This window comes from Macaca fascicularis, chromosome 10, assembly GCF_037993035.2.
Source record: "Macaca fascicularis isolate 582-1 chromosome 10, T2T-MFA8v1.1".
Classification (NCBI taxonomy): domain Eukaryota; kingdom Metazoa; phylum Chordata; class Mammalia; order Primates; family Cercopithecidae; genus Macaca; species Macaca fascicularis.
This window is the reverse complement of record NC_088384.1, coordinates 35,401,560-35,420,338: the sequence shown is the minus strand read 5'-3', so window position 1 is coordinate 35,420,338 and position 18,779 is coordinate 35,401,560. Positions and strand designations below refer to the sequence as shown.

Below are 18,779 nucleotides of genomic sequence, written 5' to 3'. Positions count from 1 at the left end.
CTCAGGAGGCTGAGGCAGGAGAATGGCGGGAACCCGGGAGGCGGAGCTTGCAGTGAGCCGAGATCGCACCACTGCACTCCAGCCTGGGCAACAGCGTGAGACTCCGTCTCAAAAAAAAAAAAAAAAAAAAAAAAAAAGTACTCACTTTCTTCCAGACCTGGATACCTGTATCTCACTTATCCAAAAACTGAACCTATGATTCTGAACTGAGGCAAGAACCCAGGCGGGCTCCTAGGAGGGAGATGCTGTCACCCTTTGGGGGATGTGCTTTTAGTTCCCTGGAGTGTGACCTTTACCTCCCGGAGCCAGCCTGGGGACCCCTGGTTCAGTCATACTCACCAGGAAAGAACTGACTCCCTCATGCATGGACTCAGCAGGCCGGCCGGCATTCCCTCCACCATGCCGGGGGTACTTGCAGGAGGAAGCTATGACAGAGGAAGGAGATCCACATGTATCACAGCTGATCTATGTGTTGATGCCTCCCACACCCTCCCCAGTGCTGCTCAGGGTCTCACTGACGCTCCAGAGGACACGACTCTCCACCCCAAATGACAAGGTGTTACCTCTAACACATCCTTGCTCCCTACCACAACTCCTCCTGGGTTTCCAGGTCCAGCTCCAGTGTTACCCACAGAGTGTCTCTCCTAGACATCTACCCACAGGATACACTTCTCCTTCAACTCCTATGGCACCCACCACCCATCCCCTTCACCCACCTGCCACCTCCAGGAACAGTAAAGAGGGCTTGTACTGACTTCTGCATATCGGTTTCATTTCATTGTGTACATAAATGTGAGCTCTGAACAGCAAACCTGTTTTATATATGTCTCTATCATTTCAATTTCACAGCACAAGGGCCTTGCTCAAATTGCCAACACTGAAAAGACTGCAAAGAGTTCTAACCCAGGATCCAGGACCTCAGCGTGAGGTTCATCTTTGCCACTTCTGACTTGCAACCCTGAATAAGCCTAAGTACCACGGGCCTCATATAAAACAGAGAAAACAAGGCTTTGCCCCGCCAAACTCCCTCATAACGGGAAGAACAAACAAAGGCTCTGCAAGATGTAAGAATGGATGCAAAAGGAAAGGAGTTACTATTGATCTATTTCTTTTCATTGAGGAGAGGAGGTTATATGCAGATATAAAATACTCTCAGTGGAAAACAAATGACAAAAAAATCTAGGTATTTCAAATACAGGTTTAGACTTCAAACAAAGAGATCCAAATATAGGTTGGAAAATATTTTGAAGATCTCGTTTTGTTTCAACTGTGAGTCCACACTGGTTTGGCTCTAGTTTGGACTGATCTCCTCAATTTCTATTTTAAGTCTTTGCTTTGATTTACACATACATACGCGATTATTTAGAATTCCAAACCCAGCCGAGCATGGTGGCTCAAGCCTGTAATCCCAGCACTTTGGGAGGCCGAGGCGGGCGGATCACGAGGTCAGGAGATCGAGACCATCCTGGCTAACACAGTTAAACCCCGTCTCTACTAAAAAACACAAAAAAACTAGCTGGGCGAGGCGGTGGGCGCCTGTAGTCCCAGCTACTCGGGAGGCTGAGGCAGAAGAATGGTGTAAACCCGGGAGGCAGAGCTTGCAGTGAGCTGAGATCTGGCCACTGCACTCCAGCCCTGGTGACAAGCGAGACTCCGTCTCAAAAAAAAAAGAATTCCAAACCCATAATGTGCTGTACTGCAACGAAGAATGTTCTGTCTCCCTTAGTAGAGGCTGAGTCTGCCACAGTCTTGCCACTGTGGGTGTCTACTAACAGCCTCCAGTGCTGGGGTACCCAGCGGTCTCAAGGTCCAGACAGGAGATGAACTTGACTATCAGTGACCTGAATGGCTCCCAAGTCTCCCTTGGCCATGGGAGACCAAGGACTAGCTAACCACTGAGAACCCGGTGCCACCTCCCCTCTCCCTCTATTTCTCGGTGAGGGCTCATACTGACCTTGGCAACATCGGCTGTTGTCTATTGCAGGAAGGGTATTCCGCCTGGGGATGGCAGCGTCAATGGACCACCTGCTGCTTTCACTGACTGAAGGTCTCTGCTGAGGGCTGCCCCACTGACATGCTTCTGCCTGACTTGCCTTGGGCAGAGGAAGGGAGCCAATAGGCCCAGGAGTGGCCATGGCCGTGGCACAGAGGTTCTTGTCTAACGTGACTGTCCTAGGGATCTGGTGCGCTGAGAGTGGGATGGCCGGAACACCACTGTTGTTCACCAGGTGGCCCCCAAACTCCTGGCACAGGGTGCTTCTGGGTGCCTTGAAGGGGTACACACCCTCATTATCTGCCTCAGAGCCTGTGAGGCTGCCTCTGGTGTGGCCATGGGAGGCCAGGCTCCAGGGGGTTCTGCAGGTGCTGCCTCTGAATTCTGTATTGTGCTGGCTCGGCTTGGAAAGGCTATGGAAGCCATGGATGTGACCGCTGACTCCATCGACACTGCATTCACTGTGCTGGGCAAGATTTTGCACGGCTGTGCTTCTCCTCAAGGGGAATGGGGCCCTGGAGCCCTGCGAGAAGCTGGCACTCCTAAGACAGAGAAAGAAGCGAAGGGGCAGGGGTGAGAGGAGGCCAGGACTGCCCCAGGGAGGCAGGCGGGGAAGTTCACAGCCCCATGTAGTGAGATGGTATGGAGAAAACACAGGAAGAGGAATTGGGCAGACCTGAGGTGTGTCTAGTTTGGGAGTTCACTACCTTGTGGCCTTGAGCATTTTCCCTTTCTGATTTAGTGTCTCCGTCTATAAAATGGTGATTAAAAACTCACTTTGCAGATTGCTTAGAAATCAGACTCTATTATATCTAGAGCTGGTATATCTATATCTGGGCTGATTAGCAGGGTGATCAGTTTCACCCCCACAAAACAGACAGCAGCAAGCCAGGTACACTGCCTATTGGTTCCCTGCTGTGAGCATTCCAGAATGTGCATGTCTGAATGCCCAGGCTGAGAAATGGTGGGGAGAGCTTTGAAGTGGGTGGCAGGAAGCAGCAAGCAAGTCATCTCATCTCTGAGTCTCAGTGTTCCCCTGTAAAGTAAACCAGCAGCTCATGGGTGTCAATGTGGTTAAGTTATAAAGAACTATTCAGAAGTAAGCAACAGATTCATCTTCTACCAGCTACTACGGTGGTTAGAGAGGCAATTAGAGGGAAAAGTTTCTCTCCCCAGAAACCTAAACATCTAAAGAAAAAATGGTTTCCTGTTTGGCAACTACATTTGGGATGGAAAAAGGTCTGAAGCCAGGCACAGTGGCTCACACCTGTAATCTCAGCACTTTAGGAAGCCCAAACAGGCAGGTGGCTTGAGTTCAAGAGTTCGAGACCAGCCTGGACAGCATGGTGAAAATCTCTCTCTTCAAAAAAACAAAACAAAAAAAATTAGCCGGGCATGGTGATATGCACCTGAAGTCCCAGTTACTTGGCTGGGAGGCTGAGGTAGGAGGATGGTTTGAGCCCAGGAGGGGAGGCCGAGGCTGCAGTGAGCTGAGATCATGCTATTGCACTCTAGCTTGGGCAACAGATCCAGACCCTACCTCAGAAAAAGAAAAAAGTTTTGAATTATTAAAATGTAGGTTTTGGGAGATAAGGCAAGTAGTAAAAAGAGAATCAATGAATGAGAAGGGAGCTGTGTCATGTTCCAACGCTGCCACTGATAAGCTCTGTGTGCCTTCCTGATTGCCCCAGACATGACCCGGAAATCACAGTGATTTCCAAGTGTCCATCTGGCTCTGCAGCTCTACAGCCTTCGGCTTTATGAGAGTGGTTTGGAACTGGGTTCTATGTTCTGTGTGGGTGCTCTGGGAAACTGGAGGATGTAGTTTTGAGCAAGTATGGATCTAGGTCTTCTTCCCTATCTTTTATATTATTATTCCTCCTAGGATTTAATGTAGGGAAAAAAGTAAGACTGGATCCTTATAGCAGTGGTTCTCAGCCTCTTCATGGCCACAGGCATCTTTAAAAAGCTGAGCAAAAGCTCTTGGGGTATCTCCCCAGAATGAGGCATATCTCACACACATGCACATTTGCAAGCTGTTTCTAGGGGTCATAGCCCTCTGAGACCAATTCGTGGAACTGCCTCACTGGTGTGCTCTCAGCCTATGGAGAGCTTTCCCTTAGGGACGTGGCCAAAGCTGGCCCAGAAGCTTAGAAAAATGAAGGGAAGCAGGTGTTCAGACCAGGCTACCTCCTCTGTGAACATGGGCCACCAAGCTTCACACCCTTCCTCCCTGGGCCTGTGCATTCCTTCTCCCTTTCTATTCCTCTCCACACACCAGACCAAGCCAACAGCATGGGCCTCCATAACTGAACACGTGTCTCTAAAGCATGCTGTGCTTCACCAGCAGACATGAGAGTGGAGGAAGATGCAGGATCCTCATGTTCATATTTGTCTTTGGTGCCTTTCACTTGGTCTTTTGGAGTTTCCAGATCTCTGGTAGATATGCCACCTGGATTTGCTCCTGTGATGTTGGCTCATGCCTCACTTTCCATCTAGGCCAGGCACAGCAGACACAGATGCCACCTGCCCTGCAGGACAGGCGTCACAGCAGTGGAGGAGGTGTCATGAACGCACACCACCACAATCAGATGGGATGAGCACACGGCTACCGACAGATCTGGATGAGCCCTCCCTGGTGGTGGTCGAGACCACCAGGAAAGCCTTCTGCAAAGCCTTCCATCTGAGTGAGCCCAGAAGAATCAGCAGCAGCTGGCCAGACAAAAGTTGAGACAAGGGAAAAGCTGTTCCACTTGGAAACAGCAAGATGCAGAACACAGCCTGGCCATTCAAGGGGCTGCAATCTGCTCAGGCTGAGAGATGACAGTGGAGGGGCCAGGCCAGCACTGAAGGGATCAGGAGCTTCGGAAAGACGTCAAGGTGGGGATAGAGTGTGGGAAAGCACCTCAGGTGTCCTGCGGCAATCTCACACATATTCAGAATAAGCCCATCATCTTCCTCCTGAAATCTACCTCTCCTGATTGTTCTGTCTTACGATTGGCACCAGCCTCTCAAACCCAAAACATTGGAGTTACCCACACTCTCATTCACTCACCGGTCAGCCTTAGTGAGCCCACCCCACTCATTTCCTCCTGATCCTTCTTCTGGACCACAAAAGGTCTCATAACAAGTCTTCCTCACATCTTCCCAGGGCCTCTCCAGCCCTCTGCATCCTGCTATTTACCTTCCTAACCTCCCAGCTTGAACATCTTCACCACTGTCACAGAGACTTTAGGATGAAGTCCAAACTCCCAGCTTTACTCCATTCCATCTCTCCAGTCTTTTCTCCCTAGTTACACTTCCCACCTAGGATCCACTCAAACCAGATGTTACTGCGTCCTCAGCGTGCTCCTCAGTGACACTTCTGGGCTTTGTCCTGTTGGCAGCTGTCCCTGGATGGCTTTTGAGGTCCCTCTGGCAAGCTCCTACTCCATTTATCCTTCAAACTCAGCTCAAAAGGCACATTTTTAAAAGCCTCTCTTATATCCTCTTCCTCCAAGCGTAACCACTCACCTGCATAACTGTTCTTGGAGTAGCAGCAAATTGCTATCTGCATCACACTCCATTGTTACTTATCTCCTCCACCAGACTATGATTTCCCTGAGGAAGGAAACCCTGTCTTACTCATCTTTCTTTCCTCAGCACCCAGGTTAGTGCTTGTCACACAGTAAACAATGAATAAATGTTTGCTGAAGGAAGAAGCAAATGAATGCAAAAGTAAATAAAGAAACATGGGGTGTTGCCATCCTTTTTCCTGAGCTTGGCCCAAACACTTTGAACCAGCAGATCCAAACTCTTCCTCCTTAAACCCCACTTTCTTATGTCCCAACATCTGCCTGCCCAGGTCCTTTATTCCAGCTCAGATACTTCTCAACCCTGAGCACGTCCCACATGGTCTAAACCCCATCCCTGGGTTTGCATGCCTCATCTTGCCTTGGAATGCTTCTCTTCAAAATGTTCCACCAAGTCCAAAAGACTTTCCATCTACAAAAGAATTACTGGTCCCTAATTCTCCCTCCCATTTTAAGCACACCCTCCTCTGTGCCCCCATAGCACCTGGGCTCCCATCAGGATACGCACTCGCTCTGTCTTGTGTGTGTTACCAGTGTATGAGTCTCCCCACTCCCAGCAGACCCCGTGCTCTTCCTCCCTGTTCCCACAGCACCTGGGCTACCATCAGAACATGGATCTGTCTTGTGTTGCTGTGTCTTGTGTTGGTTTCTGGGTCTATCTCTCTCTACTCCTAGCCAACCATGTCCTCCAAGACAGCAGAGGGCCACATCCTGTCCCCTGGAATTATGCCTGGCTTATGGTAGATGACACTGATGCATTTTGAGCAGGACTAATCATCACTTCAGGCATCAGGTAAAAGGTAATCAAGGGAAGCCAACATGCCCGAAATTACCTACTCAAAGAACAGGAGCACTGTGCCAGCACCCAGGGCTCTGGATACCCTGCTCAATCCCTGCTGCAGTGTGCTCCCCTTGGGCAAGAATCAGGAGGAGAACTCTGAGGACTCAGAGGTCCTGGGGACTCCATTACTGACATGCACACCCATGTGAGGCCAATGTTACTATGATGTCCTGCATTGCTTCTGTTGGATGGACACCTGGGAGCAGTGGATTTGGAGAGAGGCTTCTCTTCCAGGACTGCAGGCTGACAGAAGCCGCATAAAACAGGTAAGACCCTGTGTCAGGCGCATGACATGTGATGCCACTTTAATTCTTCCTAATAGGTCTGAGAGACACGTGTTACCCCTGTGTAGCAGATGAGGAAGGCAGTATATGGCCAAGTTGGTACAGGCAGACACTAAAGCACAAGGGCACAGGGTGCTTCCTGGAGTCAGCAAGCACTTTGGGAGGAAACACTCACTCCAGCCAGCAGCACACTGCACCTGCCCTCCTGTCCTAGGCTTCTGGCTGCACAAAGGCTGTGGCATGTGGGGCTGTCACACCACCTCCTGCATATTCTTTGGTGTCAATATCAACCCAGAGCTCTCCCCTGACTTTTAAAAATGGTTTCCTAGTTTTTGTAGCCACTTCCTTTTGCACTTGGTCACTACATTTAAATAAATAAATAAACACTGTAAAAATCTAAATGATGGGTGGCTGCTAAGATGGCCAAATAGGAACAGCTCTGGTCTGCAGCTCTTAGCAAGATCAATGCAGAAGGCGGGTGATTTCCACATTTCCAACTGAGATACCCGGCTCATCTCACTGGGACTGGTTAGACAGTGGGTATAGCCCACAGAGGGTAAGCCAAAGCAGGATGGGGCATCACCTCACCAGGGAAGCTCAAAGGGTTGGGTAATCCCTCCCCTTAGCCAAGGGAAGATGACAGGGACTGCGCTGTGAGGAATGGTACATTCTGGCCCAGATACTACACTTTTCCCATGGTCTTCACAACCCACAGACCAGGAGATTCCCTCGGGTGCCTACACAACCAGGGCCCTGGGTTTCAAGCACAAAACTGGGCAGTCATTTGGGCAGACTCCGAGCTAGCTGCAGGAGTTTTTTCTACACCCCAGCAGTGCCTGGAATGCCAGAGAGACAGAACTGTTCACTCCCCTGAAAATGGGGCTAAAAGCCAGGGAGCCAAGTGGTTTAGCTCAGTGGATCCCACTCCCATGGAGACCAGCAAGCTAACATCCACTGGCTTGAAATTCTCACTGCCAGCAGTCTGAAGTCAACCTGGGATACTCAAGCTTGGTTGGGGAAGGGGCATCCACTATTACTGAGGCATAAGTAGGTGGTTTTTCCCTCACAGTGTAAACAAAGCCTTCAGAAGTTTGAACTGGGCGAAGCCCACCATAGCTCAGCAAAGCCACGGTGGCCAGATTGCCTCTCTAGATTCTTCCTCTCTGGGTAGGGCATCTCTGAAAGAAAGGCAGCAGCCCCAGTCAGGGGCTTATAGATAAAACGCCCGTCTGCCTGGGACAGAGCACCTGGGGGAAAAGGCAGCTGTGGGTGCAGTTTCAGCAGACTTAAACGTTCTGCCTGTGGCTCTGAAGAAAGCAGCATGTCTCCCAGTACAGCTCCCGAGCCCTGCTAAGGGACAGACTGCCTCCTCAAGTGGGTCCCTGTCCCCTGTCCCTCCTGACTGGAGACACCTCCCAGCAGGGGTCAACAGACACCTCGTACAGGAGAGCTCCAGCTGGCATCTGCCAGGTGCCCCTCTGAGACGAAACTTCCAGAGCAAGGAACAGGCATCAATCTTTGCTGTTCTGCAGTCTCCACTTGTGATAACCAGGCGAACAGGGTCTGGAGTGGACCTCCAGCAAACTCCAGTAGAGCTGTAGCAGCGGGGCCTGACTGTTAGAAGGAAAACTAACAAACAGAAAGGAATAGCATCAACAGAAAAAATCCACACAAAAACCCCATCTGAAGATCACCAACATCAAAGATCAAAGGTAGACAAATCGACGAAGATGAGGAAAAAATAGTGCAAAAAGGCTGAAAAACCAGAACACCTCTTTTCCTCCAAAGGATCACAACTCCTCGCCAGAAAGGGAACAAAACTGCACTGAGAATGAGTTTGATGAACGGACAGAAGTAGGCTTCAAAAGGTGGGTAATAACTCCTCTGAACTAAGCAGCATGTTCCAACCCAAAGCAAAGAAGCTAAGAACCTTGATAAAAGGTTACAGGAATTGATAACTAGAATAACCAGTTCAGAGAAGAAAATAAATGACCTGATGGAGCTGAAAAACACAGCATGAGAACTTCATGAAAAATACACAAGTATCAATAGCCAAATCCATCAGGCAGAAGAAAGGATATCAGAGATTGAAGATCAACTTAATGAAATAAGCATGAAGATGAGATTAGAGAAAAAAGAATTAAAAAAAATAGGCAAAGCCTCAAAGAAATATGGGACTACATGAAAAGACCAAGCTATGTTTGATTGGTGTACATGAAAATGACAGAGAAAATGGAACCAAGTTGGAAAACACTCTTCAGGATACTATCTGGGAGAATTTCCCCAACATAGCAAGACAAGCCAACATTCAAATTCAGGAAATACAGAGAACATCACCAAGATACTCCTCGAGAAGAGCAACACCAAGACACATAATTGTCAGATTCAGCAAGGTTGAAATGAAGGAAAAAATGCGAAGAGCAGCTAGAGAGAAAAGTTGGGTTACCCACAAAGGGAAGCCCATCAGACTAAGAGCAGATCTCTCTGCATAAACCCACAACCCAGAAGAGAGAAGGGGCCAATATTCAACATGCCTAAAGAAAAGAATTTTCAACTCAGAATTTCATATGCAGCCAAACAAAGCTTCATAAGTGAAGGAGAAATAAATTTCTTTACAGACAAGCAAATGCTGAGAGATTCTGTCACCACCATGCCTGCCTTACAAGAGCTCCGGAAGGAAACACTAAATATGGAAAGGAAAAACCAGTACCAGCCACTGCAAAAACATACCAAAATGTAGAGACCATCGACTCTATGAAGAAACTGCATCAACTAACAGGCAAAATAACCAGCTAGCATCATAATAACAAGATCAAATTCACACATAACAATATTAACCTTAAATGTAAATGGGCTAAATGCCCCAATTAAAAGACACAGACTGGCAAATTGGATAAAGAGTCAAGACCCATCGATGTGCCGTATTCAGGAGACCCATCTCACATGCAAAGACACAGATACGCTCAAAATAATAGGATGAAGGAAGATTTACCAAGCAAATGGAAAGCAAAAAAAGCAGGGGTTGCAATCCTAGCCTCTGATAAAACACACTTTAAACCAAGAAAAATCAAAAGAGACAAAGAGGGCATTACATAATGGTAAAGGGATCAATTCAACTAGAAGAGCTAACTATCCTAAATATATATGCACCCAATACAGGCACACCCAGATTCATAAAGCAAGTTCTTCTAGACCTACAGAGAGACTTAGACTCTGACACAATAACAGTGGGAGACTTTAACACCTCACTGTCAATATCAGATTGATGAGACAGAAAATTAACAAGGATATTCAGGACTGGAACTCAGTTCTGGAACAAGCATACCTAATAGACATCTACAGAACTCTCCACCCCAAATCAATAGAATATACATTCTTCTCAGCACCACATAGCACTCACTTATTCTAAAATTGACCACATAATTGGAAGTAAAACACTCCTCAGCAAACACAAATGAATGGAAATCATAACAAACAGGCTCACAGACCATATTGCAATCAAATTAGAACTCAGGATTAAGAAACTCACTCAAAAACGCACAACTACATGGAAACCGAACAACCTGCTCCTGAATTTATTTACTGGATAAATAACGAAAATAAGGCAGAAATAAATAAGTTCTTTGAAACCAATGAGAACAAAGACACAACGTACCACAATCTCTGGGACACAGCTAAAGCAATGTTCAGAGGGAAATTTATAGCACTAAATGCCCACAACAGAAAGCTGGAAAGATCTAAAATTGACACCCTAACATCTAGAGAAGGAAGTGCAAACAAATTCAAAAGCTAGCAGAAGACAAGAAATAACTAAGATCAGAGCACAGCTGAAGGATATAGAGACACAAAAAGCCTTTCAAAAAATTGATGAATCTAGGAACTGGTTTTGGAAAAGATTAACAAATTAGATAGACCTCTAGCCAGACTAATAAAAAGAAAAGAGAGAAGAATCAAACAGACACAATAAAAAAAATGATAAAGGGGATAACACCAGTGATCCCACGGAAATACAAACTACCATCAAAGAATACTATAAACACCTCTAACCAAATAAACTAGAAAATCTAGAAGAAATAGGCAAATTCCTGGACACATACACCATCCCAAGACTAAACCAGAAAAAGTAAAATCCCTGAAGAGACTAATAACAAGTTCTGAAATTGAGGCAGTAATTAAACACTACCAACCAAAAAGAGCCCAGGACCAGATGGATTCACAGCCGAATTCTAGCACAGGCACAAAGAGGAGCTGATATCATTCCTTCTGAAACTATTCCAAAAAACAGAAAAAGATGGACTACTCCCTAACTCATTTTTTGAGGCCAGCATCATCCTGACACCAAAACCTGGCAAAGACACACAAAGAAAGAAAATTTCAGTTCAATATCCCTGATGAAGATTGATGCGAAAATCTACAATAAAATACTGGCATATTGAACTTAGCAGCACACTAAAAAGCTTATCCACCATGATCAAGCCGGCTTCATTCCTGGGATGCAAGGCTGGTTTAACATACGCAAATCAATAAATGTAATCCATCACATAAACAGAACCAATGACAAAAACCGCATGATTATCTCAATAGATGCAGAAAAGGCCTTCGATAAAATTCAACACTGTTTCGTGCTAAAAACTCTCAATAAACTAGGTATTGATGGAACATATCTCAAAATAATAAGAGCTATTTATGACAAACCCACAGCCAATATCATATTAAATGGGCAAAAGCTGGAAGCATTCCCTTTGAAAACTGGCACAAGACAAGGAAGCCCTCTCTCACCACTCCTACTCAACATAGTATTGGAAGCTGTGGCCAGGGCAATCAGGCAAGAGAAAGAAATAAAAGTATTCAATTAGGAAGAGAGGAAGTCAAGTTGTCTCTGTTTGCAGATAACATGATTGTATATTTAGAAAATCCCATCGTCTCAGTCCAAAATCTCCTTAAGCAGATAAGCAACTTCAGTAAAGTCTCAGAATACAAAATCCATGTGCAAAAATCACAAGCATTCCTATACACCAATAACAGACAAACAGCCAAATCCTGAGTGAACTCCCATTCACAACTGCTTCAAAGAGAATAGAATGCCTAGAAATAGAACTTAACAAGGGATGTGAAGGACCTCTTCAAGGAGAACTACAAACCACTCACTGCTCAAGGAAATAAGACAGGACACAAACAAATGGAAAAACATTCCATGCTCGTGGATAGGAAGAATCAATATTGTGAAAATGGCCGTACTGCCCAAAGAAATTTGCAGATTCAAGGCTATTCCCATCAAACTACTTTCTTCACAGAATTAGACTTTCTTCACAGAATTAGAAAAATCTACTTTAAATTTCATATGAAACCAAAAAAGAGCCCGTATTGCCACGACAGTCCTAAGCAAAAAGAACAACCTGGCAGCATCATGCTACCTGACTTCAAGCTATACTATGAGGCTACAGGCACCAAAACAGCATGGTACTGGTACCAAAACAGAGATATAGACCAATGGAACATAACAGAGGCCTCAGAAATAACCACACATCTACAACCATCTGATCTTTGACAAACCTGACAAAAACAAGCAATGGGGACAGGATTCCCTGTTTAATAAATGGTGTTGGGAAAATTGGATAGCCATATGCAGAAAACTGAAACTGGATCCCTTCCTTACACCTTATACAAAAATTAACTCAAGGTGGATTAAAGACTTAAAAGTAAGATCTAAAACCATAAAAATCATGGGGAAAAAAAACTAGGCAATACTATTAAGCAAACAGGCATGGGCAGAGACTTCATGACTAAAGCACCAAAATCTATGGCAACAAAAGCCAAAATTGACAAATAGGATTAATTAAGCTAACCAGCTTCTGCACAGCAAAAGAAACTATCATCAGAGTGAACAGTCAACCAACAGAATGGGAGAATATTTCTGCAATCTATCCATCTGACAAAGGGCTAATACCCAGAATCTACAAAGAACTTAAACAAATTTACAAGAAAAATCCAAACAATCCCATCAAAAAGGGGCCGAAGGATATGAACAGATGCTTCTCAGAGGAAGACATTTATGTGGCCAACAAACATATGAAAAAAGCTCATCATCACTGGTCATTAAAGAAATGCAAATCAAAACCACAACAAGATACCATCTCATGCCAGTTAGAATGGTGATCATTAAAAAGTCAGGAAACAACAGATGCTGGAGAGGATTTGGAGAAATAGGAACATTTTTACACTGTTGGTGGGAGTGTAAATTAGTTCAACCGTTGTGAAACACAGTGTGGCGATTCCTCAAGGATCTACAACTAGAAATACCATTTGACCTAGCAATCCTATTACTGGGTATATACCCAAAGGATTACAAATCATTCTACTAGAAAGACACATGCACTCGTATGTTTACTGCAGCACTATTCACAACAGCAAAGACTTGGAACCAACACAATATGCCCCTCAATGATAGACTGGATAAAGAAAATGCAGCACATATACACCATGGAATACTATGCAGCCATAAAAAGGAATGAGTTCACATCTTTGGCAGGGACATGAATGAAGCTGGAAACCATTATTGTCAGCAAACTTACACTAGAACAGAAAACCAAACACCACATGTTCTCACTCATAAGTAGGAGGTGAACAATGAGACCACATGGACATAGGGAGGGAAACATCACACACCAGGGCCTGTCAAGAGGTGGGGAGATAGGGGAGGGATAGCATTAGGAGAAACACTTAATGTAGATGACAGGTTGATGGATGCAGGAAACCACTATGGCATGTGTATACCTACGTAACAAACCTGCGTGTTCTGCACATGTATCCCAGAATTTAAAATATAATAAAAATAACTAAATAAATATAAAATAAAATATAGTGTGGGGTAGAAAAAAACTAAATGATGCCCCTTAAAAAAGTAGAAAAGTAAGAAAAAAACAAACCCCAAATTAGAAGGAAATAAATATTACAGTTCAGAGCAGAAATAAATAAAATTTAGAGTGAATAAAATAAAATATCAATGAAACAAAAACTTTGTTTTTTTGAAAAGATAAACAAAATTGAAATCCTTTAGCTAGATTAACAAAAAAATGAGTCAAGCCTTAAATAAAATTAGAGACAAAAAGGAGACATTACATCTGATAAGACAAAAATTCAAAGGACCATCAGAGATTATTATGAGCAACAATATGCCAAAAATTGGAAAACCTGGAAGATACGGATTAATTCCTACACAAATACAACCTAGCAACGTTGAATCATGAAGAAATAGAAAACCTGAACAGACCAACAAATCACAAGATACATGCAGTAATAAAGAAACTCCCATCAAAGAAAAACTCAAGACCTGATGGCTTCACTGCTGATTTCCACCAAACATCTAAAGAACTAACATCAATTCTTCTCAAGCTATTCCAAAATGTTGAGGAGGATGGAATACTTCCAAACTCATCCTATAAAGCACTATCCTGATACCAAAAACAGACAAAGCTACAATAAAAAAGGAAACATCCCTGATGTTTATAACGATATATTATAAAGATAATTCATCTTGATCAAGTAAGATTCATCTCAGGGATGCAAGGTGGGTTCAACTTATGCAAATAAATAAACATGATACACCACATTAACAGATTCAAAAACAAAAATCATGTGATCATTTCGAAATATGACAAAAAGTTATTTGATAAAATGCTACATCCCTTCACAGTAAAAACTCTCAACAAACCAGGTATAGAAGGAACATACCTCAAAACAATAAAAGGTTTTATATGCAAAACCCACAGCTGGCATCATACTGAACAGGGAAAAATTAAAAGCCTTTCCTCTAAAATCTGGAATAAGACAAGAATGCCCACTTTCACACTGTTATTCAACATGGTACTAGAAGTCCTAGCCAGAGCAATGAGAAGGGAGAAAGAAAGGGCATCCAAATTGAAAAGGAAGAAGTAAAATTGCCCTTGTTTGCAAATAATATAATCTTATATTTGGGAAAACTTAAAAATGCCAAAAGGTTGTTGGAATGGATAAATAAATTCAGCAAAGATGCAGAAAACAAAATCAATGTGTAAAAATCAGTAGTATTTCTATATGTCAACAGCAAAGTCTAAAAAAGAAATTAAGAAAGCAATCCCATTTACAGTAGCTACAAAAAAATACTTAGAAATAACCTTAAAGAAGTAAAAGATCTCAACAACGAAACTATAAAATGCTTATTAAAAAAATTAAAAAGGACATGAAAATGGAACAATATTCCATGATCATGATTATAAAAATTAATATTGTTAAAATGTTCATACTACCTAAAGAAATCTGCAGAATCAATGCCTATCAAAATACCATTCAGTATTCTCTATGGAAATAGAAACAAAAATTCTAAAAGTTATATGAAACCACACAAGAATCAGAACAACCAAAGCAACCCTGAGCAAAAAGAACAAAACTGGAGGAATCATATTACCTGACATCTGTCGGGGAAAATCTGAGTGTTGGGAAAAAAGCTGAGGCAGGGCTTGCATGTCTGAAATAATGTAAAAGAGTCTTGGAACATGTCCAGGGTCCAGGGTCTAAAACCCCTCTTGGCCTTTGCAACACCAAGTTCTGTGCCAAAGGGTGGAAGGCTGCCCTGCCACACCATAATCTAAGTCCAAGGCATAAAACCCCTCGTGGCTTGGATAGAATCCAGGACTCAGGGCATAAAACCCCTAGTGGCCTCTGGAAAGTGTCTAGACTTGGTGGCTCCTTGCTTCTAGCCCTCCCAGGCTCATAGATTGATTGTATCTTAAACTAGAAGAACATGTTTCCCATTATCTCAAGTAGCAGAACATGTTCTGTATGCTTCAAAGAAAATGCTAAACCATCACAGCTGTAGATCATGCCCTTGACGCATCGCTACCTTTCAATCCCCACATCCTCACCACCTGTTTCTTTGTTTGATCACCAACAAATAGCATGGGCTCCCAGAGCTTGGGACCTTTGCACCCTCCATACTAGCATTGGCCCCCTGGTCCCACCTTCACTCTTAACTTGTCTTTTCTCAATCCTTTGACTCCGCCAGACTTCGTAGCCCCCATGGCCTGGTGTTGGGTCTTATCATCCCAACACTATCTAAAGAAACCTGCAGAGTCAATGCCTATCAAAATACCATTCTGTATTCTCTACAGAAATAGAAACAAAAACTCTAAAATTTTTGTGAAACCACACAAGAATCAGAACAGCCAAAGCAACTCTGAGCAAAAAAGAACAAAACTGGAGGACTCATATTACCTGACCTCAAAATATACTACAAAGCTATAACCAAAACAGCATGACACTGACTTAAAAATGGACATACAGGCCAGTGGAACAGAATACAGATGCCAGAAACAAATTCATGCATTTACAGTCAACTCATTTTCAACAAAGATGCCAAGAGTATACACTGGGGAAAGAATAGTCTCTTCAATAAATGGTGCTAGGAAAAATAAATATCCATGTGAATGTATGAATGAAACTAGAGCCCTATCTCTCACTCTATACAAAAATCAACTCCAGATTGATTAAACATGTAAATGTAAGACCTGAAACCATGAAACATCTAGAAGAAAACATTGAGAAAACACTTCAAAACACTGGTCTAGCCTTTAAAAACGTTCTTGCGTAAGACCTCAAATGCACAAGTAATCAAAGCAAAAACTGACAAATGGGATTATATCAAGCTAAAAAGCTTCTATACAGCAAAGGGAAAAATTAACAAAGTGAAGAGACAATCTATGCAATCGGAGAAAGTATTTTCAAACTATTCATCCAATAAGAAATTAATAGAATATATAAGGAACTCAAACAACTCAATGGACAAAAAATCAAATAATCAGATTACAAAATGGACAAAAGATCTGGACAGACATTTCTTCAAAGAAGACATCCAAATGGCCAACAGGTAAATGAAAAAATTATCAACATCACTAGTCATTAGAAAAATGCAAATCAAAACCACAATGAGATATCATCTCCCCCAGTTAAAATGGCTATTATCAAAAAGATAGTAACAAATGCTGGCAAGGGCATGGAGAAATGGGAACACTCTATATATTCCTTGTAGGAATGTAAATTAGCACAGCCACTATGGAAAACAGTATGAAGGTTCCTCAAAAAACTAAAACCAGAACTACCGTGTGATCCGGCAATCTCACTGCTGAATAGATATCCAACATCTGTATTATCTTGAGGTTCACATCTATGTCTTCCAATTAGAACTGGTTACATTCTACTGGTTCTCCGTAAGCTGAGAAATTGTGAATAGCATCCTGAATGTTGTGCATGTTGTGTTTTGTGTAGACTGTGGGTTGCCATAATCCTTGGGAGAATGTTGATGTTTTGGATTCTGCAGAAAATCAAGCTGGTTAGGTTGAGACTGCAAGTTCCATCTCTCCTACGTGTGGTAGTTCCAAGCTGTGCTCAGTTCATATAGCTCTGTTACAGTGTTTTGGGACTTTCCACACATGTCTAGCTCAAGGTGAGCATAAGACTTTGGTGGTTTCATGCTCAGAATTAGCAGATCCCTTCTCCAGCTCACTCTGCTCTAGAATCCTTTCCAGCTCCACTGGGCTCTTTTCTGGTTCCTCTACCTAGAAAGACGGGGCTTCCAGGAAAGTTCTAACCACTGGCCCCACTGTGTTGCTTTGTGTGGGCGCACCCTGGAGGCAAATCCATGGAAGACAGAAAATTGACCTCTGCATATTCACTGCTCCAAGTTTTTCTCCAGTCCACTCTCTGCCTCCTTTCATTTACTTCCCAGGGTCTTTGGCTAATCATACTTTGTATGTGTCCAGAGTTTTAATCTGTGATCTGGGAAGGATATCCTGCAGTGGGTCTGCCACCACAGTGGAGCTGGAATTTCTAAGTCCTTTTCCAGAGTCCCTGTATCTCTCCCAAAATCCATCATCTCTTCACCCATTACGTACATTTTTTGCCCATAGATTTAAAAAGTTAACATACTTATTTTAAAGTCTTTGTAGGCTAGCTCCAAAATCTGGGTCTATTCTGGTTTGTTTCTATGTACTGAGTTCTCTAAACTGTGGGACAACTGTTACCATTTACTCATACGGCTAGTAATTTTTCATCACACACTGAATATCTGGGATCTGTTCTAGGAAAAGCCACAGAAATTGAATCTCAGTTCTTTCAAGAGTCAAATCTGTTCCAGTTCCTGTCAGAGTTTTAATTGTTCTTCAGTGCCTTCAAACAGTTGTTTTTTAATGTCTCAGTTTCTAACTGTTCAGTAATTTAGTATGATGCAAGCTATGCCACTACCATTAGAAACAATATCATCTTTCAGGACTTAAGAAAGCTTCCTTCCCATTTTCCATCTCCCCTTGCAATCTGGCAAACAGTGTTTGAACTTTTCTGAAGAAACTATCCTGAAATATTGCTCATTGCCCTCTCACTCCCTCATCCACACAAGCGAAAACAAAGAGAGAAGACAGCACAGCCCGGCCAAGGGCCTGTGGCAGTGCTGTTCCCAAGCTGTAGACAGTTCTTTCTCCTCCACTGTGCCATCTCACTACAGCACACGACCATCAAACACTGATCATGTACCGATGCAGACGTACTACATGCCTTGCCTTGTGTCCTCAGAGCATCTTAACACGGAAATCCGTAACACAACCTCCATAACATCCAGAACATCTTAACATGGAAATCCATTAACATGAGGCAGACAGCCCCAAATGCTGGGAGAGAGAACATAAAAAACTGCTGTGGTGATTCAAAGAAACCAACTCCTGCTGGTAAGACTAACAGGAATTTCACAGAGGAGGAAGGAATGCAGAAAGTGGACCCTCACTGCTCATGCAGGCAGAGACATTTATGTGTCTGTCTCCTTTTGCTTCAGCTGTGTCATTGGAGTACAGGTGGTAGTGGCTGTTAGTATACCAAGCCTTCTACATAAAGTGTGTCCTGCAGATGAGCTGCACTGGTAACCTCAGTCCGTGTCAGCAAGGTTCACTGATGAAAACAAGCATCTCAGCAAGCTCACTAAGTGTTCTATGTGCATGTGAAAGCGTGAAGGGCACCAACACGAAGCACTGTGTCTTTTACAAGAACGACTGTAAGACCTCCCTTCTCTC

General features: G+C 43.5%; 1 protein-coding gene across 1 annotated transcript in view; it reads right to left on the bottom strand.

The window, feature by feature from the left end:
• Nucleotides 1–18,779, bottom strand: part of GAB4 (GRB2 associated binding protein family member 4) — a 56,864-nt gene that overhangs the window by 12,323 nt on the left and 25,762 nt on the right. Inside the window, 2 exon segments of the mRNA XM_074003171.1 lie at nucleotides 340–425; nucleotides 2,285–2,535. Of these exon segments, the coding sequence (XP_073859272.1) occupies nucleotides 340–425; nucleotides 2,285–2,535 (337 nt within the window).